General features: G+C 45.1%; 1 protein-coding gene and 1 long non-coding RNA gene across 3 annotated transcripts in view; one reads left to right on the top strand and one right to left on the bottom strand.

The window, feature by feature from the left end:
• GUCY2C (guanylate cyclase 2C) overlaps nucleotides 1-27,718 on the top strand; it is a 111,643-nt gene that overhangs the window by 26,718 nt on the left and 57,207 nt on the right. The window contains exons 5-8 of the mRNA XM_075935275.2: nucleotides 10,687-10,902; nucleotides 15,046-15,167; nucleotides 16,868-16,964; nucleotides 26,848-26,965. Of these exons, the coding sequence (XP_075791390.2) occupies nucleotides 10,687-10,902; nucleotides 15,046-15,167; nucleotides 16,868-16,964; nucleotides 26,848-26,965 (553 nt within the window). The remainder of the gene's footprint in view (nucleotides 1-10,686; nucleotides 10,903-15,045; nucleotides 15,168-16,867; nucleotides 16,965-26,847; nucleotides 26,966-27,718) is intronic.
• Nucleotides 374-17,266, bottom strand: LOC142830439 (uncharacterized). Of its 2 annotated transcripts, XR_012905678.1 has the most exons (4): nucleotides 17,090-17,266; nucleotides 16,836-16,908; nucleotides 3,755-3,881; nucleotides 374-734 (listed from the first exon to the last, which is right to left on the bottom strand). It is a non-coding gene; the product is annotated as an uncharacterized LOC142830439 (long non-coding RNA). The 2 variants fall into 2 exon arrangements; XR_012905675.1 differs by lacking the exon at nucleotides 3,755-3,881 and having other exon boundaries at nucleotides 17,090-17,264.

The following is a 27,718-nucleotide window of genomic DNA, read 5'->3' as shown; positions in this document are numbered from 1 at the left end:
TTTCCCGCCCCTGGTGTAGTAGATGCTTCAGAGGAAGATGCAGGAAACTGTGCAGAAGACAGTGCTGGGATAATATGCCCTAAAGGGCTTTCCTTCTAACCCCCAACATTTAGAGGGTTACTCATTTTCTGAAAGATCCCTTATCCCTTATTTTAAGAGGGATAAGGGATCTTTCGGAAAAGCCTTTATTTTCCGAAAGATCTGCGTCTAGACTGGCGCTTTTTTCCAGCAAAGCTCCGTGCCGAAAAAAGTGGTAGCCATTTTTATGCTAATGAAGCGGGGGAGATTTAAATCCCCACTTCATTAGCAATTGCGATACGTCTAATTTGCATCCCTTTTATGAAAGAGGGATGCAATCTAGACGTAGCCGCTGTGTATATAGAGGTATTATAATTATTTCTCTATTACACTCCATCTTATTTCTTAAACATCCTAGCATTGCCTTTTTGGACTCCTGATGTACCTAGATCAAAGATTGTCATTGAATTGTTTACAGTAATTCCAGGTCTTCTTCTTCGAGTAGTGTCCCCATGGGTGCTCCACTGAAAGGTGTCGGGCTCGTCCTGGCGCCGCAGTCTGGAGATTTTTCTATAGCAGTAGCTCCTGGAGGACCGCGCATGTGCAGAAGCCGCCTTGCGCTATTCGCACCCTTTCTGCAAAGCGCAGTCCGTCCTGCGGGGTCCTCCTAACCGTCCACGGTCGCAGACAGAGTTGGGACAAGCTCCTGCCTCCGCCTGAGGAGAAAGCAGAACCAATCATATTTAGTCTTTTCTTTCATCCCAGTTCAGCCCCTACATTATAGTTAGTTAGTATTTTACAGTTCTAGTTAGTTAGTTTAAAAAAAAAAAGAGAGAGAGACTTTTTAGTTACTGTATATAGTTCAGTGTTACTCCGCAGACTCCCTTAGTTTTAGTCTGACGGATGATCTCAACGTGCCCAGCTCCCCGGGTTTCAAAAAAATGCGCATCATGTGGAGACGCCATGTCTGCATCGGATGGACACTCCAGATGCATAAAGTGCCTGGGGGAAGGCCACATTCCCCATAAATACAGCCATTGTTCCAAGTTAACAGCCTGCGCCAGGCGAGATAGGGAGATGTGGCTGAAGATGCTGCTCTTTAACAAAGCTCTCCAACCGCCGCCTCCCGAACAACAGAAAGATCTTCCAGCCCATAAGTCCCACGAGGACATGGGCCCTGCTATGCTTCGAAGCACGAAAGCGGGAGATGCACCAGGCACTTCAGGCTTGCCGTCGGGACATACTGCAGCTAAGTCTTCAAAGCCCTGTAGCACTTCAGCGCCTAGCCCCGCAATCTCTTCTACATCGGGGTCGGCGTCGCATGAGCCACCCCACCCGGAATCAGCACCGGGCGCAGCACCACGAGACCAGCCGACACCAAGAATGGTGCAAAGACCTGAGCCAGTGCTGTTGACGGCACCAATGGCTGAGTCGGCACCGAGGAGCCATAGGGCACCGAGATTGGTGGTGTGGGGTGACCCGACGCCAAGAACTCAAATGACGCTGAGGGCTGACACGGCGCCGAGACCCAAAGCGGCACCAAGACACGAGACGGTGCCAAGGGCCGAAGTGGCACCGGGACACGAAACGGCGCCAAGATACCACACTGCGCCGAAACATGAAGACGCGGCACCGAGACACGAGGCGGCACCAAGAGCTGACCCGTTGCACAAAAGGGATACGGCACTGAAGAACGAAGCAGCGCCGGGCAGTCTGCAAGATGCACCCATTCCCTCGGCACCGGGCAACATCAGCGTACCGGAGTCTTCCCTCTGCATCCAGCGCCGACGTCCCCAGTGCCTAAATCACCTTCCATGGATCGAAGCGTATCAGAGGTTGGTTCAGTCTTATCTGCACCAGTTAGCCCTGCACTTACAGTCCTTTCCCCACCACAGAGGTCCATCTTGCCAACCAAGGCACAAAGAAAGGCTCAGTATGTGCATACTCCTTCCCCCAGCCCTGACAGGACGGTGTTCTTTCCTGAGCTGTCTCCGTCTCCTTGTCGTCATACAGACAGGCATGATCATAGTCTGGACAGGTCACCGTCTCGCCGGTACTGGAGATCCCCACGCAAATCGTGCACACCTCCACGGTACTACCATTCATATCGATCCTGATCTCCGTTGCATTACACAATCTGTTTGGGATTGGAGGTGTCTCCACCACGGGCACACTATTCCCATTACAGGAGTGTCAGCTCCTATTCTCCTCGACGCTCCCCGCACACCATGGTAGTCATCATACTTACTACTAACGACATCATATGCATCCCCATAGTACGGCTCACTCACCATCAATTTCACCAGAGAACCCTTGTTCTCGCTCACCGCATCTTCCCACCCAAGAAATAATTCCCCCGGGACAAGCTCCACCAACACCCACGGGGGACGCCCCCTCAACTTCCACCCAACACGAGAGGGATGACAATTGCTCCCCTGCTTGCGAGGAGCAACACACGGACTCTCCTACCGACCAGTCGTCTTTGTCGCTGGACGATGCAGTCTTCCCTGGGGACTCTTCCCCGGTAGACGACTACAACTAACTTCAAGACTTGTTCAAGAGAGTGGCTCACTCTCAGAACTTGCGTGCCTCAGATGTGCCACAAAATCAACATGCCCTCCTGAGGAATTTACAACATTCAACCAAACCAAAATTGGCTCTACCCTTCGACAAGGCCATATTAGAAATATCCAATGACATCTGGCAAACCCTGGCGTCTGTACCCCCTATGAACAAATGTACAGACAAAAAGTACTTTGTTGATGCCAAGGATGCAGAATTCCTGTTCACGCATCCTCCCCAACTCTGTCATTATGGACGCAGCAACGCAAAAGTCCAAGTCAGCACAGGGAAGAAACGCAACGCAGGACAGAGAAGCGAAACGCCTAGAATTTTTGGGTAGGAAAGTTTATTCTTCGGCCACAGCAACACTGAGAATGGCCAATTATTCAGCCCAATTGGCCAATCACGATTTTGACAATTATTTCAAGTTGGTACCTCTGTTGGAATATTTGCCTGAACCCAAAAAGCAGATTCTCAAGGCGGTGGTACAGGAGGGGTACACATCAGTGCCCACTGCCCTCCAAATCGCCCTTGATGTCACCGATACGGCCTCACGAACAATGGCGACATCTGTGGTTATGCGCCATGCTTCCTGGTTCCACCTTGCCTCTGTGCCCAAAGACTTGCAGCCCAAGGTCGAGGATTTACCCTTTGATCGGCATTCTCTGTTTGCCCAAAACACAGATCAAGTGTTCAATTCCGGGAAGGACTCACACACCACCCTGAGGACTCTCAGTATGTACACGCTGCCCTTCAGGCGTAAGAAGCCTGGCCCATACAATACGCAAAGGCCTTTCTCATATGTCACTCCCAGATTCTGGCCCTATGACCAGACAAGGCAGAGACAACGTCCACAGCGCCAACACCAACGACTCAACAAGGCATCGAACCAGCAACAATCTAGGCAGCAAGTTTGACATGCCGGTTGAGAGACTGCACGCTATTCCCCTCCCAGAGGCTTCTCACTAAGACGCCAAGCTATTTCACCATCGCCTAAGACCCTACTACGCCTGCTGGTATGCCATAACGACAGATCGCTGGATCAGAGGATCATCGCCTCTGGTCTCACCATTCCCTTTTCAACTCATCCCCCTCCCAACCTTCCCCTTCCGTCTCTCTTCAGGGACCCATCTCACAAACCTCTATTGCAGCAAGAGGTTTCTCGCCTACTTACCATCGGAGCAGTGGAGAGGGTCCCTCATGAGTTCAGAGGCATAGGTTTCTTTCCTCAGTACTTGCTTACGCAAAAGAAGTCCGGAGGATAGAGGCCTATCCTGGACCTACGCAAACTGAACCGGCACCTGTGGAAGCAAAAGCTCAAGATGGTTACATTAGCCTCTATCATTCCAGCACTGAACGAAGGGGATTGGTTTGCATTTCTCAACCTCCAGGACGCATACTTTCATGTGGCAGTACACACAGCCCACAGGAGGTTTCTCTGTTTCACTCTGGGCGATGACCACTACCAATACACCGTGTTACCATTTGGCCTTTCCATGGTGCTGAAGATGTTTTCCAAAACCTTGGCCGTTGTAGCCTCTTACCTCCGGCATACTGGCATCACAATTTTCCATTACCTGGACGATTGCCTCTTAAAGGCCCCTAGCGTGGAAGAGGCACGGATGGCAGTCAATATCACCAAGCATATATTTGAGGCGATAGGCCTCCTTATCAATGTACCAAAATCTTCTCTAACTCCTTCCCAGTTGCTCGAGTTCATTGGAGCGAGACTGGATTCCAAAGCTGCTGCCGCATACCTACCTCTCGACAGATCCCAGACCATTTGAGACCTAGCAAACGTCCTGCTTACCACTCCCAAATCCACCATACTTACCTTCCTGAGGCTCCTGGGCCACATGGCAGCCACCGCTTTTGTCGTCCCCCACGCACGCCTTCATCTCAGTTGCCTCCAACATTGGGTTCTCACAATTTACAAGGCATTCACAGTACTCACAAGCTGGTGGATCTCCCTGCACACGTCAGAGATTCTCTGATGTGGTGGCTCGATCCAAGCAACATGCTGATTGGCGTACCTTTCCATACCCAGAAGCCATCAGTTCAAATCACTACAGACGCATCCCTAGTTGGGTGGGGTGCGCACATGCGTCATCACCAAGTTCAAGGGCTATGGTCACAGAAAAGTCCCTCCTGCATATAAACTTTCTAGAGCTACAGGCTGTCTTCAATGCCTGCAGACATTTCATGCAATGGATCCGCGGAGTCGCAGTGCAAATCCTCACTGACAATATGTGCACGGTCTATTACATCAACCGCCAGGGTGGGGCCAGATCCAGATCCCTTTGTGCGGAGTCCATTCGACTGTGGAATTGGGCCATTCGTCACGGGATTACTTTCACAGCGGTGTATCTCCCTGGAAAGAGCAATATTATCGCCGATGCTCTGAGCAGATCCTTTCACCTACAGCACGAGTGGGAACTGCTCAATCAGGTGGCCTGTACTCTCTTTGAAGCCTGGGGATATCCCACTATAGACCTGTTCGCTACTCAGCGCAACAAGAAGTGCTGTTTCTACTGTTCAAGAGCTGGCATAGGAACCAATTCTCAGGGGGATGCCTTCCTTATGCACTGGGGAACACACACCCTCTCGTACACTTTCCCTCTGATCCCGCTTATCCAAAGGTGCTAGAAAAGATAGCCACAGATTGAGCCACTGTGATACTAATAGCACCCTTCTGGCCTCGTCAAACATGGCTAGCTCAGCTGATGTGGATGTCGGCATCCCAACCGTGGCAGTTACCACAGTTACACAAATTACTGTCACAACAGCACAGGTCGCTCCTTCACCCCCACATCGATCGACTACACTCGACGGCGTGGCTCCTGACTGGCTCCAAGGCCCAGACTTAGCATATTCTCAGGCGGTCAAGGACATCCGGATACATAGCAGGTGCCAGACCACATAGAAATCTTACCTTTATAAGTGGTGTCGTTTTCTATCTTGGTGTCAAACAAATAACCTGATCCCTTCCTCAGTCCCGATTCAGCGAATTCTGGACTACATACTTCACCTGCTAGTCAGCAGGCCTAGCATTATCTACACTTAGAGTACACTTGGCAGCAATCTCCGCCTTCCGTCTACCAATCGATGGCCACTCAGTCTTCATCCACCAGCTCACGAAAAGGTTCCTGAAAGGCATCGTGAATCTCTATCCCCCACGCAAACCGCTCCCGGAACCTTGGGATCTGGGTCTTGTCCTGGACACTCTTACCCGACCACCCTTTGAGCCAATGGCAACTTGCGATTTAAAAACTCTTACCATGAAAGTGTGTTTCCTGCTGGCTATCACATCTTCCCGTCGTGTGAGCGAACAGGCGGCGTTGTCTGCTAACCCTCCCTATACGTTATTCACAGAGCAAGGAGTAAATTTACGCAGTCATCCTGCCTTTCTGCCGAAGGTCAAGTCACCATTTCACATCAACGAACCCATCACTCTACCTACCTTCTATCCAAAACCGCACGCTACAGGAGAAGAGGCGCATACACTCACTGGACCTTAGACGAGCGCTCGCTTTTACCTGGACAGGTTATGCCCTTTTCGAAAATCACAACGTCTTTTGTTGTCAGTAGCGGACTACTCCAAGGGCCAACAGCTTTCCTCTCAACGCACCTTTTCCCACATCGTAGCCTGCATCACCCGCTGTTACTCTCTGAGAAACAAACCCTTGCCTGGCAGACCAAAAGTGCACTCTGCCAGAAGCATGGCTATTTCTACAGCCTTTCTTAAGGGTGTGCCACTTCGTGACATATGTCAGGCCACTACCTGGTCCTCTACATCAACCTTCGCCAGGCACTATGCCCTTCAATGCGTCATGGCTATGGATGTGGCAGTGGCACACGCAGTGCTCTCCACGGTTCAAAGACCTTGATGCTGAAGCAAAACAAATTTGGGGTTACTGCTTCACATTCATCTTTCAGTGGAGCACCCACGGGGACACTACTCAAAGAAGAAGGAGTTACTCACCTGTGGAGTAATATCTGTTCTTTGAGATGTATGTCCTCATGGGTGATCCACGACCCGCCCTCCTCCCTGCTTCGGAACTATTGTCCTTATGTTTTTTTTTCAGATGTTCTGGCTAGGAGGAACTGGTGGGACGGACCGCAGAAAGGGCGCGAACGTGCGAGGCAGCTTCTGTGCATGCACAGTCCTCCAGGGGCTACTGCTGTAGAAAAATCTCCGGACTGCAGCATCGGGACGATCCCGACACCTTTCAGTGGAGGACTCACGGGGGGACACATCTCGAAGAAGAGATGTTACTACACAGATGAGTAACTCATTCTTCTCCCTACCAACCCCAGTTAATTCAAAAGATTCCCGAGGAGTTGAAGCTTCTGCATGGCAATGAAGAGCACCAACTAGGTTGACCCAGGGTAAAATGAAGAGATTTGGGAACCAAAAGCAGGTTCTTTATCTGGCAGTACTCTAGACCAGCCTCATAAATTTCCATTTCAACAATGAAATCCTCTTCCTAGTTCACTGCATCATTTATCCTCCTGAGCTTCGTACATCCCTCCACTGGCTTCCTCTTTTCTACTGCATCAAACAAACTACTTCACTTCATAGAATAATAATAGCCTTTTCTGGAAACAAAGTTCTTCAGTATTCTATTATACCCAGTGCCAGACAATTCTAATTGTTCAGTACAGTATTTCCTATGAAGTGTAAAAGCTTCTCCTGCAGAATTTTTCAATATGATAGCATTGCAACATTGCAGAAAATGCCTTCACCCATTACAACCTCTGTATGGAGGAAAAATAGTGATGTTTTCATAAAATTCATCCCAGGGGGAAGTTTACCATGTTTGTCTCTATAACTACTACTGTTTCTCTGTTCCCACAACACACTAAGGCTATGTCTACACTGGCAAGATTTTCCGAAAATGCTTTTAACGGAAAAGTTTTCCGTTAAAAGCATTTTCGGAAAAGCACATCTAGATTGGCAGGATGCTTTTCCGCAAAAGCACTTTTTGCGGAAAAGCATCTGTGGCCAATCTAGACGTGGTTTTCCGCAAAAAAGCCCCGATCGCCATTTTTGCCATTGGGGCTTTTTTACGGAAAACAGTACTGTGCTGTTTACACTGGCCCTCTTGCGCAAATGATTTGCGCAAGAGGGCTTTTGCCCAAACGGGAGCAGCACAGTATTTCCGCAAGAACACTGATGATCTTACATGAGATCAGTGTCCTTTCGGAAATTCAAACGGCCAGTGTAGACAGCTGGCAAGTTTTTCCGCAAAATCAGATGATTTTGTGGAAAAACTTGCCAGTCTAGACACAGCCTAAGGGTATGTTAATTGTGTATCTGAATTTGAAGTTGCTTAACTCGGCTTTTGGCACTATGTACGCTGCAGGAAGTCCAAGAAAGAACACTCTTCCTTTGACTTCCCTTACTTGAAGTCAGCGTAAGAAGCCCGTTATTTCAAAATTATTTTGAAATAACGGGCTTGCTTTGTAGATGCACACGCTGTTATTTTGAAATAAGCATGCAGTGTAGACATAGCCTAAGAAGTCTGGGTTTTCCATGAGCTTATAGAAGTAAGATTTGTCAATGGCTTTGAAATCTCTCCTCCAGCCTTGCTCCCTGAAGTGCTAAATCCCATTTAAAAAGAGTGGCCTGTGATTAATTTCACATCACTCACCTGGCAAAGGGTGGCAGCCAGTGTTCCCGCTAAGATTTTCCATCCAGGAGCAGAGTGAGTTTTGTCTTGTGCACCAATATTGAGGTCCTGTGTGCTTGTTTGGATGTGTGCCACTGTGGCACCCAGGTTATTAACAAATATATTTTATATATTTTTTAAAATGTTATGAAAGAACGAATACTAAAACAAGGGATAATTAACAGGGTGCATGACTTTAAATGTTTATGTAATATGAAGTCAGATAAAAAGAAAATTAATACCGCAAAATTTTCAGTAGACAACACCCTCTGTTTATAGCCCTCTCCCAGACCCTCGCCCAGCTGGAATAGATGATCTTCCTTGCAGGCTTATTATTACTATCAGAATTCAAAACACCAAAAAGATATTGGAGGGTTTGCTAGCAATATGAGAATTATGAGATCCAGCAGAAAAGTCTGAACTACAGCAGCTCTCAACTTTTATTAGGATACCAAGGCATGACCACCGTGCATGAATGCAGGAACGCTGAAAGAGTGAAAGATGTATCTAAGCTCCCTTTGTGCCTTCTGTATTTTCCATCTAGCCAGAAGCAAGTCCAGCTGCTGGTGTATGTTAGAGCAGCCTCAAGGCTGCTGTAAGTCTGCACTGCCCACAGTTCCATAGAAGTCATAGGAGGCCAAGAATAAGCACAATGCGGCACTGTTCTAGTTTTCCTTCAGAATGCCCCTAGCTCAGGAGCTGGGTGGGGGGCACCATAGAGCCATTTCATTGGCTCTAAGCAAGATAGGGAGTCCTACCTACACTGAGGGTTAGACCCAAATAGGGAAGTGAGATCACTGGAGTGCAAAATGGCCATACTGCATGATGTGCATAATGCTGCACAAATAGGATGGATTCCCACTGGCACAGCCAGGCAGAATCTGGGGCAGGGCGCTCCTTTGCCCCCTTTGCAGTGGTGCCGGCAGCCTGTGGCACACTATTGGGGGAGTCAACATCACTCCCTCCCCCAGCTGGATCCCTGCCCTGTTTTTCTCCACCACCACCCCCATCCTTCTACCAGTGTCTGAGCCGTGTGGTTGCTGTCAGCACAGGGCGGCAGAGCAGCAGGAGAACAAGTGGTAGGCAGCACCATGTGGGCTGCAGGGCACCCAGGTGCTGGGGCGGCAAGCCCACAGTGACATCAGAGCACTGAGCAGCGCCATCATGCGCCTTCCCCTTGGGAAGGAGACTCACTCAAGGCCTGATGTGAAGGCCCTAGTGTCTCCAGTGCCTCTTGTGCCTGCTCCCTCTCCTGCACCCCTCTGCCGGCGATGATGACAGGAGAATGGCAATCTGATACCCCGTAACAGCAGCTCCCAGTCTCCCCCATGCTGCACTGCAACCCCAGCTCCTGGAGCAGCCACACCGCAGCCCTGGCTCCAACTCCAGCAGCTGCCCCGGCCCCAACCTCCAGAGCATCTGCCACCCCCTATGTGTCCCTGGCCCCAGCTGCCACCCGTCATGCAGCTCTGGCTCTGGCTGCCAGAGCAGCTGCTACCTGCCATGTGGCTCCAGCCCCCAGAGCAGCCAGACAGTCACTAGATGGCCCTGGCTGTAGTTCCTGCTGTGGGGAGTTGGGGACAGCAAAGAGCTGCCTGGATGAGCCCCCACTCACCCACCAGCACTCCTAGCAGCAGCAGCTGGTCTTCACCTCTGCTTAAGAAGTGGGCAGGATTGAAATTTCCTCTGTGTGCCCGCACAAGTGCGCACCTTAGAGGGAACTTTTAGCCCACAGTTCATCTAAAGCTGGATTCATAGAAATAACAAGACTTCACTAGGCTGTTTTAGATTTCCTTAGTGCATAGTCTGGCACTGTATAATAATTTTACCCCCCTCCATCAGATGGAATGTAGTAACTGTCCTGGAGATCTTTAAATCACATGTAGAGATTGAGAGATTACACAAGGAATTGGTCAGAGGACATGTAGCTTTTTGTTTCTATGTTATTAGCTTCCACCTGGCCTCAAGAAAATGCCAGTCATCACCCTTTGATAGCTGTTAATTGATAGATTTCATAACAATTCCTAGCGGTAGGTTTCATAACAACTCCTAGCGGTAGAAGATGGCATCACAATAACCATCATCACATTTTGCAGTAATTTGTCCCTTGTTAGCAAACCCAGGAGATGTAACAAGGACAGAATAAGTCACAGATTCTGCATTCTCATCTTACCTCTCACCTCCACTGCAGAAATGGAAAGGTAGCGTGTAGTGGAGACCGGGAGTGTGCCTATACCAAGGTTAGTTAAGTACCATTATTAAGCTGTTCTTTAGTGGGATGGGTTAGGCTGTTATTTCAAATATAGTTTGTTGTAAAACTAAGTCAGTAAACAAAGTGAGAGGGTGCATATGAATTACATGGTAGCTACCATGATGTGACATCAATTCATGCAATAGCCATATTGTTCCCCCCGCCCTTTCTCTTTTCCTTTAGCCTTGACACAATTATGGGCCTGCCTATGATCTCTGCAGGAAGCTTTGGACTGTCATGTGACTACAAAGAAAATCTGACTCGAATCCTGACTCCAGGCAGGAAACTGACCTACTTCTTCTTTGATTTCTGGGCAGAGTCCAGATTGCCATTCAAAACCGGCTCTTGGCAATCCACCTACTTCTATAAGACGAATGACAACACAGAAGACTGCTTCTGGTAAAAGCATTCTCAAGTCTCTCCCAGCTACTGTCTTAAAAAGATACCTCTGGAATGATTCCTTTAGGCTGTCCTTAGATTTTTTTTTTCCTCCTTTTTCTCTCTACCGCTGTCATAGAAATGACTTGAGCATTGGAAAAGCCCAATTAGATTAATTAATCCTTCTCCCCAGAACAGCAAAATTCTCTACACAGCATTTTCCATTGTTACATCCAGTCTGCTTGCAAATATTCCCAAATATTTGGAAGTCACACTTTCATCAGGTGCCTTGAGAGAGTATTTCACAGTCTAATAGATTTCACTGCCAGAGTTTTTCCTGGTATGTAAATTAAAATGTTCCTAATTAGGTTTCATCCCATCACTCCTAATAATGACCTTTTGTATTATCCTAAATAATTCCACTCCTTCCTCTTTGTTGCCTGATTGGCCCCACACAGGATACTAATCAGTCCTATTATTACTTATATCTTGCTAGGAGGAAAAGGGTGTGTCTGGTGGTTGTGAAAGTGGGGGAGGAATCAAGTCCTTGGTTTTTCGTCATGATGTTAAGAGGCGGGTAATTGGCCAATCATGTAGTAATAGAGGTAGCAGCAAGGTTGGGGGGCAGGCAGCACTGTGTAGATGGTGCTGTGGGGAACCGGCTTTTAAGCTGGCTCCCCACTAGCAATTGTTCTTGCCCTGCCCTTGCTGCCTTTACATCATGGTGGGCTGTGTCTACATTGGCACCCCTTTCCGGAAAAGGGATGCTAATGAGACCAGTCGGAATTGCAAATGCCACGGGGGATTTAAATATCCCCCGCGGCATTTGCATGAACATGGCTGCCGCTTTTTTCCGGCTCGGGGATTTGCCGGAGAAAAGCGCCAGTCTAGACGGGATCTTGTGGAAAATAAGCCCTTTTCCGAAAGAGGCTTGCAGTCTAGACATAGCCTTAGAGGGAACACTTCCCCCAGCCTCTCAGACCCTGAGTTAATGTCACACACATTGGGTTAATGCTATTGCAGGATAGTTGCATGAGGGGGGTTTGGTGGGGGTCAAAATAATCCCTATTGCAGTGGTCCCCAATGCGGTGCCAGCGGGCGCCGTGGCATTTATGTGTGCCTGCCTAGTGACCAGGGCTGGCCCGAGCCATTCTTGCACCCTGGGCGTGTGGCGCATGAGCGGTGCCGCACCCGGCAACCCCGAAAGGTTGGGGACCACTTCCCTATTGGTAGGAGGATGGTGGGAAAAATCCTTAGAGGGGGGGTCACATGACACCTTTTACTTCTGGTCATGTGTCCATTTTGCCCCGAGAGTGTTACCTCTAGAGGCCTGGCTAATGGGAATCGGGGTGGGGCTAATGGGGGTCAGAGGTGTGGTTAACAGGGGTCAGGGGTATGGCTAATGGGGGTCAGAGTACATTTTTAAACAATTATTTGGGTGCACACCCTAACAAAATGTGCTGCACACGCCTATGCCTTTCAGTGTGACTTATGCATGTATTTAAGTGAATTGGGAACTAAAATACAATCCCAGTTCCATTATCTCATAGATGTTTAATGGCCATTTTCTCTTAGTATTTGTCCTTTTATTAAGGATAGGAATTTGACTTGACTTAGGATGATATTGGCCAGGATCATTTTTCTTTCATCTTTTGGAAGTCAGTTGGGTTTTTTTCCATCTAATCTTCTGCTATATTCCCAAGTCATAACTTTCTAAAAAAAATGTCTATGGTATCATACATTGTTTAGCTAGATTCCTTTAATACTTTAGGTTTTCTACCATTCAGTACTGTTGCTTTCTATATTTTCATAATTTCCAAGTATTTTCTTGCTTTTTCTTCATAAATACTACTTTACATTATCTTCTTTATTTCCTAATTGTTCAAACCTTGTTTCTTTTATTGTTATATTCAAGGAGGACTATTTTAAAAAAGGAGTTTAGTATCTCTGCCACTTTTAGTTTTCATCAATTTAATATTTTCTCCTAATTTTCTAGTGCTTATTTTTCTCCTAGTACAGTTATATAAAGGCATCTTCTTCTGTGTAAAGTATTTTGGTTAACTGAAGTGTTTAAAATTTATTATTTTATTTTTTAACTGGTTCAGTTTCCAATAAAGCATCCATTAAATAGTATGGCATGGTTAATTCTCCCACTCCCCCACAAATATTTCAAGGCATGAGACTATTCATGTATGAAAAGTTAAGATACCGGAATATGTGCATGATTGGAACCTTATTCACAGAGGGTGTGTCTAAACTACACCCCTCTGCTGACAGAGGGATGTAGATTACGCACATCACTATTGCAAATGAAGCGGGGATTTAAATATCCCACGCTTCATTTGAATAGAAATGGCCGCCACTTTTTGCCACCGCGGCAATTTGCCGGCAAAAAGCAGCAGTCTGGACGGGGAATGGTTGACAAGGAAAGCCTTTTCCGACCAATCCCTTATGCCTTGTGCAACGAGGTATACAGAATCGGTCAGAAAAGGCTTTCATTGTTGACCGATCCCCATCTAGACTGCCGCTTTTTGCCGGCAAAGTGCCACATCGGCAAAAAGCGGCGGTCATTTCTATTCAAATAAAGCGCGGGATATTTAAATCCCCGCTTCATTTGCAATAGCGATGTGCCTAATCTACATCCCTCTGTCGGCAGAGGGGTGTAGTTTAGACACACCTTAAAAGTATGAACTTGTAAAGTGAAAACAATGGGGCTGTGTCTACATTGGCACCCCTTTCCGGAAAAGGGATGCTAATGAGACCAGTCGGAATTGCAAATGCCGTGGGGGATTTAAATATCTCCCGCGGCATTTGCATGAACATGGCTGCCGCTTTTTTCCGGCTCGGGGTTTTACCGGAGAAAAGCGCCAGTCTAGACGGGATCTTGTGGAAAATAAGCCCTTTTCCGGAAGATCCCTTATTTCTACTTTCAAGTCTAGACTGGCGCTTTTCTCCGGCAAAGCCCGGAGCCGGAAAAAAGCGACAGCCATGTTCATGCAAATGCCGCGGGGGATATTTAAATCTCCCGCGGCATTTGCAATTCCGACTGGTCTCATTAGCATCCCTTTTCCGGAAAGGGGTGCCAATGTAGACACAGCCTGGGAGAAAAAGGGATTCAGCACTTCACAGGATGTAGCCCCAAGTGCTATTGGATCACCAAGGGTACAACTACACTGCACAGTAACTCGAAATAAGATACGCTATTTGAGCTGTGCAAATTGCATATCTTATCTTATTTTGATGCTATTACAAAATAGCTTATTTAGTCATTTGTTGCTGTCCTACACAGTGCCAAATTTTGAAATAAAGTGCTATTCTGAAGCTTCCCTTACTCCTCGTAGAATGAGCCTTACAGGGACATTGGAATAGCGAGCCCAAAATAATGGGCTTGCTGTGAAGACACAGGATAGATATTTCGGGATACTCCAGTATCCTGATATAACGTTGCAATGTAGAGGTAGCTCAAGGGAGAAAAAATAGAGAAAACTATTTCTTCTCCCTCCATCAGTTTTTCAAATATAGTGATCTAAGGTAACTAAAGGAGATAACATAATTTTCAGCTAAAAATAAGATATTCAAGCAATTTCCCTTTAGTGTTTTTATCTAGCATTTTTTTATTCTGCTTTTTAGCCACTCCTTATCTTTCCAGCAAGCTTGAATTGACCTTGCACTCTTATTTTTAATCATTTTTTTAAAACCTCCAGTATTTAAGCAGTCCTTTGAAAAACCACATTTGCTCCTTTGCACTTTTATTTGTATCTTCTAGGATTCCCTAATCTCCCATTCAGATTCATTGACTAGATTTTTGTAATTCCTCAACATTTTCTGATTTGAAAATTAATATGTTACTATACTAATGTCTTATTTGAACCAATCCTTTATAATACCAGATTTAAGTGGCTCTTGGTCAGGGTCAAAGTTTTCCTTTTTATGCTCTGTATTGCTTTCCCTCCCACATTCTGTTTAATTTTATTGATGTTGAATGACTATTGGATTCTACCCCAGAACAGGCTACATTTCTGTAATAGGTGTAGTGATTCTTATTTGCTGCAAACAGTCTATCAGACATTTTAAGATTATTAATGAGAGAAGGTGATATATAAATGTAAGACAGTAGCGATATTTTCAGTTGATCTATAACCTGCACATCATTCCCTGCATCAGGTACCTCAATGCACTGGAGGCCGGAGTCTCATATTTCTCTTCAAAGCTGACGACCAAGGAGGTTTTAAGGACTCCAGAACAATTAAAGAAAATTGTGAAGGATCAGGGTCGGAAGAGCAACGGTAAGAGTATATCACAGTTCTCTCTCCCTTGCATGAATGCTGTTGGTCTCTTGTTTATGCACTACTGCCTGGTTATGTTCCACTTATGGCAGAAAGAGCTTAGATAATGGTTTTTATCTTCTATTATTGTGAGTGTGGGAAGATGGCTCAGAATTCAATTCACCCACTGTCCTGATAAACCCTATGGGAATATTCTGAGTCTAGAGTTTTCTTGGGGTGGGTTATCTTCTGCAGACATGGCACTATTTTCCTACAAGCCCTGTCCAGTGAAGGATTTATAACCCAGCAATCCGAGGCCATAATTTGTATTCCTGTAACCCAAAAACGTCCAGCTCCTCTCTAAGTGCATCTACAATGCACCATAGCTTGAAATAAGATAGGCAATTTGAACTACACAAGTTGCGTATCATATTTCGATCTTATTTCAGAATAATTTAATTCATACTTTGGCGCTGTCTACATAGTGTCAGATTTCGAAATAACCCGCTATTCCAAAACGTCCCTCACTCCTCATGGAATGAGGTTTACAGAGATGTCAGAATAGTGAGTCCGCTATATTTTGAAATAATGGGCTTGCTGTGAAGACATGGGATAGCTATTTCAGGATACTCCAGTATCCTGAAATAGAGTTGCAGTGTAGATGTAGTCTGTGTGTGTCTGTTTCTCCCTCACACCCCACCCCTGATGTGCAACAAAGTGGCTCATTCCAGACAAAGAGGACCAATCCCTACTGGAAACCCTGGCCATGCTGGTGATGCCTCAGATCTATTAGCAAATGTTTATGGTAATCCTAATCCCTGACATCTGTGGAGGGGGGAAATTTAAGAATAAGAAAGCCAGTGGCAGATGAATGATTTTCTTTTAAGATACTCTGTTTCTGCCTGGTTTATTTTTCTATTGCCCTTTGCCTTAGAACCTTCCATACTATGTTATTGATATTATTTTCTACTGCACTCCGTGTCTGTGTGCAGTTTTAATCCTGATGAAAGTGAGGTGCTGATAATAAAAGCTGGAATCAGGTGGAAGGTGGACTGGTGCTGAGAGAACTTTCACCTCCGAGTGTAGTTCAGTCCTGACCCACAACTATCTATTCCCCCATTTGTGGCAATGCACCTCAGCCCTGGCCTGCTGTTTCCCTGCTGTTCTAGAGCAGGGTTTCTCATAACAAAAATTTTGGAGGCCGCAGACTGAAGTCACCAACACTTACGGGTGGCAGCTCTGACAAATTTTCTTTAAATACTTAATTACCTATGCACCCTGAGGTCCTTTTTGTGGCCTCTCACAACTCTCCTTGCCTCTTGACGATAGCACCAGATAAAGCCAGTACTGCTGAAGCCTCACTGATGTAACCGAAGCCCAAAGCAGTAGCCTTATGGCTGAAGTAGGGGGACTGGGAGGCATCAGGCTGAAGCCCAAAGGCTCTTGGGGTGGGGAATAGGAGTTAAGGCTGCCTCTAGAGTCTGTCAGCATTGCAGGTAAGGGCCACTGATTTTTCATGCATCCCATCTCTTTCCAGGAAGCTGTTGTGGTCACAGGAAAAAAAACAACAACACATAATGGCCACATGCAGCCACAATTGCTGCATTTGAGGAATGCTATTCTTGAGTGTATGTTCTAAAAGTAGTATGTAAACTCCATTTGTCCTCTCCTTATTTGTATGTGTCTCACCTTCTCTCCATTTGCCTTTGCCTGGGCGATAGTGATCATCATGTGTGGCTCCCCAGATGAAATCGAGAAAATCCTAGGGCAAGAAAGACTGGATGAAGACATAGTCATCATTCTAGTGGATCTTCACAAGTAAAGTATCACCAATGATTTTCCTTCTCCTCCTACCTCTGTTTCCTTCAGGATGGAGATAATGGAAATAGTAAAAGGGAAATACTCATGATGAGACATTTCACCATGAAACACTTCCCACTCACCTCTTTTGTAGTCTTCTTGGTCCCCTTTTAGCCAATTATCAGAGCATGTTGGAGTCTGAATCAGGATGCATTTTCTATCACTTATCCAACCCATATTAGATTTTTTTCTAAAGCATCTAAATTTTGGACTGTGATGTCATAATCAGTCATGACCTCACTGCAGGATGAAATTATAGAATAATAGAAATCAAAGTTGGACTCTAATGTCTTTTTTTATTTACTTCCTCCCTAATACCCCACCATCAATTGCAGGAATGCACCCTGAAAGATATTCTCCAGTGCTTTGTCTTGTCCAATTTTAAATGGCATAAGTAGTGGGGCTTCCACCACTGCTCTTAAGAAACTATTCCATAGCCAAATGGGTCTTTCTACTAGCATATATTTCCTGATATTCAACCTAAATGTGCACCTGCTCATTTTAATCTTAGTGTTCCTAGTTACACCCTCTTACATGATTTGTCTCCTTCATTAAAATGGGATTTTCAAAGGAGCCTGAAATACCCATATCCTATCTGGGTAGTAATGAGTATCTGACTACCTTAGGCTCTTTAGGCTCGGAACACCATGCAGCTTCCTCTTAGCATATCTTAAAGCAAGGTCAGGGATTGGTTGTTCCAGGAAAATGGGATGTGCCTGGAATGGGACTGCTTCTCATAAAACCATACAGAAAAGAGACACAATCACCAGGCAGGTGAAAGGGGCTGGCTGGTGGTGCACCCCTTCAGGATTATCCCAACCCTTCCCTGATTTGTACTAGGGATGAAAAGGACTAGTCGACTATCCGATAAGCAAATGCTTATTGGATATTCAAGTTGACTAGTGGCTCTTTCCCCGCACTTGCTGCCTCAATCAGAAAGAGTCAGCTGGAGGGGAAGGAAGGGGTACTTCAAAGTAGCAGTGTCACGTGGGCCAGACACTGGCTCCATGCAGTGCTGCCGCTTTAAAACACTGCATGCAGCCTGGGGCCCACTGGGGTGTCCCCAGGCTGTACACGGCTTTTCAAAGTGGCAGTGCTGCGTGGCAGTGCTGCGTGGAGCCCAGGATCAGCTGGGGACTCCCCTGCTGACTCTGGGCTCTGTGGGGTGCTGCCACTTTGAAAAACTGCATGGAGCCTGATGCTGGGCTCCCTGTGGCATTTCAAAGTGACAGCGCCACATGGAGACCGGGTCAGCTGGGGAGTCCTCAGCTAATCCTAGGCTCCACGGAGCGCTGCCGCTTTGAAATGCCACAAGGAGCCTGATGATGTGCTCCCCACAGCATTTCAAAGAGACATTGCCGCATGGAGCCTGGAGTCAGCAAGGGAGTTCCCCACTGACCCTGGGCTCCACGCGATGCTGCCACTTTGAAATACCATGGGGCGCATGGGGCCTGCAGGGGACTGCCCCGCTGGACCCATGCTCCCTGCAGCACTTTCACTTTTGAAGTGTAGCAATAGCCCTAGGGCTGTTGGTACATTTCAAAGGTGGAGGCACCCTATCGACTAATCAAATAGTTGATGCAAATTGCATCAATTATTTGATTAGTCAGTTACTCAAAATTTAACATCTCTAATTTGTACAAGGATGTTGCTGGCTGTTCTCCTTTGTCAGGCAATAAAGGGAAAGTGCACAGTTTGCTTAATTCCTTACTCTGGCAGGACAGTGCAGGGGGCAGACAAATCTGCACCTGCCGCAGCAAGGGGACCTGCACCCCTCTCCCAACTTTGTCCACTGGAGCTGCAGAGGCCACAGAGAAGCACTTCTCACTTAGCCTTCAACTGTTGGGGTGATAGAGGGTTAGAGTAGTCCTCTGTTCCCAGGGCAGCCTGGATACTGAACCCCTCATCGTCAGCCCCACCCCAGAGCACTAATTTAAATGAAGAAACACAAAAATTAATTGAGTTAAGGACCCAAGCAATGGCGGGTAAATATAAAAGTGAGAGAGAGAATGGCTGTTACCAGGCTAGTTTTGCAATGACTTCCACAGCAGTGATCTCAATGGGATTTCACAAATACAAGATTCTGATTTAATTACAGGATGGAATAGAAGCTGGAGGCCTAGAAGTTTTCACTCACTGAATCTAGGACTCAAACACGTATCAGCAATAACAGGAAAAGAAAACAGGAATTGATAAGGGTTGGTGGCATTGAGAGAAATGGTCTTTCAGGTTTGCCCTATCATGAATCCCTCTTTGAAACATACTAAGCTCAGACATGAGCAAGTGTATAAATCTGAAGGAAATCAAATAGCAGTAGTATATTGACCATCTTTTTGACAGTACGGATAAGACAAATTTTGATTATAGATTTTGGAATAATATTAAAGCTATTGAAAATATTACAAAATAGGGTGCTATTAATGGTATTCTAAATATCCTCTGACAATAAGTCACCAGGTCCAAACAGGTTCATGCCAAAGCTGGCAAGCAGAGAAACTGGAAAACTCAGATTAGGAACCGGTTTTGGAACTTTTTACTGGGACAGTTCAGTGTGAAATGGGCTGGTAATCTCACTATCACTGGGACAATAGGTGATTTTTACCATTCATATTAACTAATTCCAGTAGTGGTAACTTCAAAGAGGACAAGAATCTCCAGGACCATGGAGTCTGAATGCCTCTCAGTCCTAGAGCTAGCTTCTCTGTGTCAGAACTGAGGTTATGAATGGTTTAGCTACAGAAGCAGCAAATAGGGAGTTTTGAGAGGGCGTTCTCCAGGTGAAGGAGGAGCAAATATGGGACCCTTGAGATAAGTGACTGTCTGTAGTGTTTGTTTGGGGATTACTTGCTGTGTGCTGAGCTTGTGTTTGTCTGTTTGTTTGTTTGTTTGTTTGTTTGTTTGTTTGTTTGTTTGAAGGAGTGTGTGCTGTGGCCGGCAGTTGGAAGCTCTGAGTTTCTAAAGGTTTGAAATCTTGAAGCCTCTGTTAATTGGCTGAGCCTTAGTCAGGGGGTGGGCTATCAGGAAGGCCATGGCTTTATAAAGCAGTGAGTCAGCGACCAGGAGCAGCAAACAGGAAGTTTTGAGAGGGAGTTTGGAAGGGGAGTGGGAAGGGGCCAAGATACACTTGTCACTCTTTATAGTTTAAAGGTTTTAAATCAGGAAGTTTTTGATTAATTAGAAACCCTATCAATAACCTAGGTAGCTCTAGGAGAGAATGCAGGCAGAAGCCCAGCAGCAGAGTGGGGGCTATCCTGTTTATTGTGCTCAGTGTAGCATGTATGATTACCTGCCCTGAGGGCAGGTGGCGTATGTGTGCATTCGGTGCAAGGAGCTCCTGGCCCTCAGAGACCTCGTATGGGCTTTGGAGGCCAGGGTGGCTGAATTGGAGGAGCTGAGGGAGGCAGAGAGGTACATAGATGAGGCTTTCTGGGACACTCTAGAATTGTCCCACCTCCGGTCAGACATTCCCTATGCTGTTAAGGAGGATGAAAGGCTCAGGGAAGGAGAGCAGTCAACAGGAGCAGAGGGAAACCTTCCCATAGTTGGGACCGTCCTTCCAGATGTTGGAGTATCCTCTCGCACTGAGGTTACCTTTCCGGGGGAGGGAACTCCAGTCAGGAGGAAAAGGCAGTTAGTAATGGGAGATTCGATCATTAGAAATGTAGATAGTTGGGTTTGTGATGCCCGGGAGAACTGTATGATGACTTGCCTGCCTGGTGCAAAGGATGCAGATCTCTTGAGGCATCTACATAGACTTATGTGTAGTGCTGAGGAGAAGCAGGTGGTCGTGGTACATGTAGATACCAATGACATAGGGAAGGAAAGCAGAGACATCCTGGAGGCCAAATTTAGGCTGCTAGGAAAGAGACTGATATCCAGGACCTCTATGGTGGCATTCTCAGAAATGCTTCCAGTTCCACGCACAGGGTCAGATAGACAGGCAGAGCTTCAGAGTCTCAATGTGTGGATGAGACGATGGTGTAGGGAGGAGAGATTTAGCTTTATAAGGAACTGGGGATACTTTTGGGATGGGGGAGCCTATACAGGAAGGATGGGCTCCACCTAAACCATAGTGGATCCAGACTGCTGGCACTTAACATTAAAAAGTTTGCTGAGCAGTTTTTAAACTAAGAGATGGGGGGAAAGCCAATTGATGTGGAGGATCATGTGGATCGGACAGAGATGTCTCTTAGAGGAGAGTCTATTGATAGAGATTCTCTAGGGTTTAGTCAGGAGGAAAAGATGGAAGAGGATAAAGTATGGGCCAGATCAGATGAAAAACATTCACATAAAAAGGAATCTGACACATCAGAAAAGGGCAGACAACTAAACAGTGACAAGTTTTTAAAGTGCTTGTACACAAATGCTAGAAGTCTAAAAGATACGATGGGTGAACTAGAGTGCCTTGTGTTAAGGAAGGATACTGATATAATAGGCATCACAGAAACTGGTGGAATGAGGACAATCAATGGGACACAATCATTCCAGGATACAAAATATATTGGAAGGACAGAACAGGTCGTGCAAGTGGGGGAACGGCACTATATATGAAAGAAAATTTAGAATCAAAGTAAAAATCTTAAATGAATCAAGATGTTCCATAGAATCACTATGGATAGTAATTCTCTGCTCTAATAAGAATATAACAGTAGGGATCTATTATCGACCACCTGACCAGGACAGTAATAGTGACTATGAAATGCTAAGGGAGATTAGAGAGTCTATCAAAATAAAGAACTCAATAATAGTGGGGGATTTCAACTATCCCCATATTGACTGGTTACATGTCACCTCAGGACGAAATGCAGAGACAAAATTTCTTGATACCTTAAATGACTGCGTCTTGGAGCAGCTGGTAGAGGAACCCACAAGGGGAGAGGCAATTCTCGATTTAGTCCTAAGTGGCGCGCAGGATCTGGTCCAAGAGGTAAATATAACAGGACCGCTTGGAAATAGTGACCATAATATAATAATATTTAACATTCCTGTGGTAGGAAGAACACCTCAGCAGCCCAACACTGTGGCATTTAATTTCAGAAAGGGGAACTATGCAAAAATGGGGAGGTTAGTAAAACAGAAATTAAAAGGTACAGTGACCAAAGTAAAATCCCTGCAAGCTGCATGGACACTTTTCAAAGACACCACAATAGAGGCCCAACTTAAATAAATACCCCAAATTAAAAAGCATAAAGAAGAACTAAAAAAGAGCCACCGTGGCTTAACAACCATGTAAAAGAAGCAGTGAGAGATAAAAAGGCATCTTTTAAAAAGTGGATGTGAAATCCTAGTGAGGTAAATAGAAAGGAGCATAAACACTGCCAAATTAAGTGTAAAAATGGAATAAAAAAAGCCAGAAAGGAGTTTGAAGAACAGCTAGCCAAAAACTCAAAAGGTAATAACATGTTTTTTTAAGTACATCAGAAGCAGGAAGCCTGCTAAACAACCAGTGGGGCCCCTGGACGATCGAGATACAAAAGGAGCACTTAAAGATGATAAAGTCATTGCAGAGAAACCAAATGAATTCTTTGCTTCAGTCTTCACGGCTGAGGATGTTAGGGAGATTCCCAAACCTGACCCATCCTTTGTAGGTGACAAATCTGAAGACTTGTCACAGATTGAAGTGTCATTAGAGGAGGTTTTGGAATTAATTGATAGTAACAAGTCACCAGGACCAGATGGCATTCACCCAAGAGTTCAGAAAGAACTCAAATGGGAAATTGCGGAACTGTTAACTATGGTTTGTAACCTATTCTTTAAATCAGCTTCTGTACCCAATGACTGGAAGATAGCTAATGTAACACCAATATTTAGAAAGGGCTCTAGAGGCGATCCCGGCAGTTACAGACTGGTAAGTCTAACATCAGTACCAGGCAAATTAGTTAAAACAATAGTAAAGAATAAAATTGTCAGACACATAGAAGAACATAATTTGTTGGGCAAAAGTCAACATGGTTTCTGTAAAGGGAAATCATGTCTTACTAATCTATTAGAGTTCTTTGAAGGAGTCAACAAACATATGGACAAGGGGGATCTAGTAGATATAGTGTACTTAGATTTCCAGAAAGCCTTTGACAAGGTCCCTCACCAAAGGCTCTTAAGTAAATTAAGTTGTCATGGGATAAGAGGGAAGACCCTTTCATGGACTGAGAACTGGTTAAAAGACAGGAAACAAAGGGTAGGAATAAATGGTAAATTTTCAGAATTGAGAGGGGTAACTAGTGGTGTTCCCCAAGGGTCAGTCCTAGGACCAATCCTATTCAACGTATTCATAAATGATCTGGAGAAAGGGGTAAACAGTGAGGTGGCAAAGTTTGCAGACGATACTAAACTGCTCAAGGTAGTTAAAACCAAAGTAGACTGTGAAGAACTTCAAAAAGATCTCACCAAACTAAGTGACTGGGCCACAAAATGGCAAATGAAATTTAATGTGGATAAATGTAAAGTAGTGCACATTGGGAAAAATAACCCCAACTATACATATAATATGATGGGGACTAATTTAGCTACAACTAATCAGGAAAGAGATATTGGAGTCATCGTAGATAGTTCTCTGAAGACGTCCATGCAGTGTGGAGCAGCAGTCAAAAAAGCAAACAGGATGTTAGGAATCATTAAAAAAGGGATAGAGAATAAGATGGAGAATATCTTATTGCTCTTATATAAATCCATGGTATGCCCACATCTTGAATACTGTGTACAGATGTGGTCTCCTCATCTCAAAAAAAATATACCGGCATTAGAAAAGGTTCAGAGAAGGGCAACTACAATGATTAGGAGTTTGGAACGGGTCCCATACGAGGAGAGATTGAAGAGACTGGGACTTCTCAGCTTGGAAAAGAGGAGACTAAGGGGAGATATGATAGAGGTATATAAAATCATGAGTGGTGTGGAGAAAGTGAATAAGGAAAAGTTATTTACTTGTTCCCATAATATAAGAACTAGGGGCCACCAAATGAAACTAATGGGCAGCAGATTTAAAACAAATAAATACAGCACATAGTCATACAGCACATAGTCAATCTGTGGAACTCCTTGCCTAAGGAGGCTGTGAAGGCTAGGACTATAACAAGGTTTAAAAGAGAACTAGATAAATTTATGGAGGTTAAGTCCATAAATGGCTATTAGCCAGTATGGGTAAGGAATGGTGTTCCACGCCTCTGTTTGTCAGAGGGTGGAGATGGATGGCAGGAGAGATATCGCTTAATCATTACATGTTCGGTTCACTCCCTCTTTGGCACCTGGCATTGGCCACTGTCGGCAGAGAGGGTACTGGGCTGGATGGACCTTTAGTCTGACCCAGTATGGCCATTCTTATGTTTTTAGGTTCAAACACCTCTTACAATGACAGGTTGAAGCCTGACAGGCTCAACTCAATCTTTTCTCTTCTCCAAAGGGAATAAGTGAAGTCGTGTGAAGTTCACTTAAGGGGTGTGTTTTTCAGATGACTCCTTTAAAACATTGAGTTCTGTAAGCTATTTATTGACATTGAGGATCACATGACACTTTCCATAAAATCAGAGGGGGATGCCTTCATGTCCTTAACCATAATTTCCCTGCCTTCACCAGTGTGCAGATTAGTGTCTGAAATGGTTTGCCTCTCTCACAACCAACTGCTTTTATTTCAGTGGTGTTTTGTTCAATATAGTTGTAAACAGTAGAGTGGGGAGGAAGATGTGCTCCTAATTAAGGTACACGCCTTGGACTTAGACACTTGAGCCACGTTCCTGGACCTTGGGGGCTCTTCATTAAGGGTTTGTGTATATGGCATTGGCAAAGTACGTTAGAGGGGTGTGATTTATAAAGCACTTTAATGAACTGTGTTACTATTGCCCTGTATAGCCCCTCCTGGAACAAGCTAAAAAGATTTTATTAACAAAATCTTTTAGTTTATGCCTGTAACGTCTACATGGGGCAGTTAGAACATTTTATAAATCACACCCTTCTAATGCACTTTTCCAGTGCCATATAGACAACCTTTACAAAGATATTTTGAAAATAAATGTATTAATACGCGGCTCCGTATCACCACCTTTTCTAAAAATATCTTCAAGTAGGGTGGTCTGTGCATGGTAGCACAGACTAAATCTTTACTCTGTCTGGACTGTGGGGGATAAGATTATCTTTTCTTCCTTCAGTGGGAAGTTTGGCGCCACCACTGCTATTGCTGCAGTATGTGGTCTTCTGACAGGGCCAGATGCCTCAATGCTACCGTGCCCTCCTGCCATTTGCTGCTGCTTGTGTTTGAGTCAGATCAGGTCTTCTCGTACACAAAAGTATTCAAAATCAAACACTCAGCAGAGCGTAACTGTGTCAGGCCCCTCTTTAGTGATGGAGTTCCCCAGGTATCTCTGTGGATTTAAATTCAGTTGGGCCAACAGACCTTTTCCAGCCAAGATTCAAACATCGATGTTGATATGTAGAAGACTTAAGTACCACTGATAGGAGGGATTTTGGAGAGCTACTAAATCCTGTGGACACCATAGAATTTTCTCCATTGGTCAATCCGAAACCTGATTGTAAAGCACAGGGTTATTCCTCAGGGTGAAAAATGCAGTGTGAGTCTGAGGATATTATTTATGGACCAGGGTAGTGTGTGTGCATGAGATAGGGAATGCTGCTGCTGTCTGTGCTTGGGCTAAAGAGAGGATTTTGGTCTCCAAAGCTCTTACTCTGGCACTAAATTCATTCTGAAAGTTAAAAAGACAAGAATGAGCAATCAAATGTGAGTTATGGGAGGAGATTCATAACAGGAGGGGTATTTTTTTAGCAATCCAACTGTATCAAAAGCATAATACTGCCCTTTCCCATTGATACTTATAGTCAATCTCCTCTGACTGATGCTTTCAGCAAGTGGTTCTGACTGTGGCCTGTGGAGCTGCTCCTGTCATGGGGTGATGTCGCAGCCATCTTCAAATAGTGACACATTCTGCTAGTGTAGCTGATCACCAAGGCTACGTCTACACTGCGGAGCTCTTTCAGGATACTGGAATTATCCTGAAATAGCTATGCTGCATTTTTAAAGCAGCCCGTTATTTTGAAATAGATTTTGAAATAACAGGCGCGCTATTCCGGCATCCCTGTAACTCTTGTGGACGATTCAGAATAGCGCTTTATTTCAAGGTAAGGGTGCAGTGTAGAAGCATCCCAAATGTTGATGGTTTTCTTTCCACAGTCTCTTTCAGCTCACCAATCTAAGGAAAAACAGCTTCCTTGGCCAAGTGTTTCTTTATTGTAAATTCTGCCATGATCAAATTTGTAAAGGACACCAAAATTAGAGGAGGTCAAAAACAAATTAACCAAATATCCTGGAGAAATTGTAGTAGAGTCTGAAGACACCAAGAAGTGACCCAGACCCAAATTTACCAAGGTATTTAGGCTCCTAACTCGACTGATTTAGTGGAGTTAGGAGCCTAAATACCTTGGTATTAAGCAGTTAGGAGACTAGATAGACAGACTGAGTCCTAGAACCAAAAAGCTAAGTTTAAAGTGCTGCAAGCAGGCAGAGAAAATAAACAGCACAAAAACAAACCAGGGCAATAGTACCTACTTAAGCATATGTGTTTATTTTTATCTGGTCTCTTCAGATCTGTTCCAATATTACCATATTGTGTAACTAAGCACTATAGTTGCCCCAGGGACTGTGTGAACAATGGAAGGGGATGTATCTTCTAGTGAAAAGTGATTTAAAATGTCAAAACGTTTGTTTGAGAACCAGCATGTGAGTCTGTAACCAACAGTTCCCTTTGGGGGAGAGGGGAAGGTCTTCCTAGGTATTCAGAGTTAGAGGTCTCCCCTGTTCCTGTTATCGTTGTCCTATTGCACTTGTGTTTTTTCTTTGCAGTAACATATACTTTCAGGAAAACACCACATCCGCCAATTATATGCAGAATGTCCTTGTTCTGACGCTGCCACCACCCAGTTACAGACCGAATTCCACCAATTCCACAGAAGACTACCTGGTAACCATACTATTTAATGCCCTGTCAGTTAATCCAGTTCACTTCTAGAAAAAAAATCTGCTATTGACTGTACGTGTAACCCACACACCTAGTGGGTGTCGTTCACTGTCCCATGTAGTGGCACTGGGACCACCTACAGCAAGAGATAAGAATGAGTGAGCTCTACAGTCTAAGCTGAGAGCAGTGATGGTTACATATGCATCTCACAAAACAAATTAATCACATTGCAACAGAGCAGCGTGATACAGCAGCATTTAGCTCTTCATATAATAACAGTGCAGGATTACTTCTCATTCTCCTTCTATAGTCTGCCATCACGATGTAAGGTGGCAGAAGGGATACAACATCACAAGGCAAAGGTACACGCTAGTTATGCTACATTATGAAGCCCAAACTAAGTTCAAACTTTTTAATTGGCCTGTTAGTGTCTAGTTCATCAGACTTGGGAGAGATCTGGGAAAATAGGGACTCTAGCTCAAATCTATCAGATGTTTTTTAGAGTAGCAATACTACATATTTCAGGCAGTATTTATAGATGTGGTGGGGCTGTGAGGAAAAGGGAGCAGTGGCCAAGTTTCAGAGAGACAGATAGTGGAGGAAACAAGGGCTGAGAGTCAGATGAAGCCAGGGGAAAAGTAGGGTCTGGAATTTGGGGGAGTTGTGGGAAAACAGAGATGAAACAACTTGCCCCCCAAGGAGAATAAGTGGGGGATTTGAAGAGGACACTATCTTGCATTTAAACTGTGATTACTA

This window comes from Pelodiscus sinensis, chromosome 1 (assembly GCF_052426305.1).
Source record: "Pelodiscus sinensis isolate ZL-2025 chromosome 1, ASM5242630v1, whole genome shotgun sequence".
NCBI lineage: Eukaryota > Metazoa > Chordata > Testudines > Trionychidae > Pelodiscus > Pelodiscus sinensis.
The sequence above is the reverse complement of the archived record's forward strand: the minus strand, read 5'-3'. Positions and strand labels throughout refer to the sequence as shown.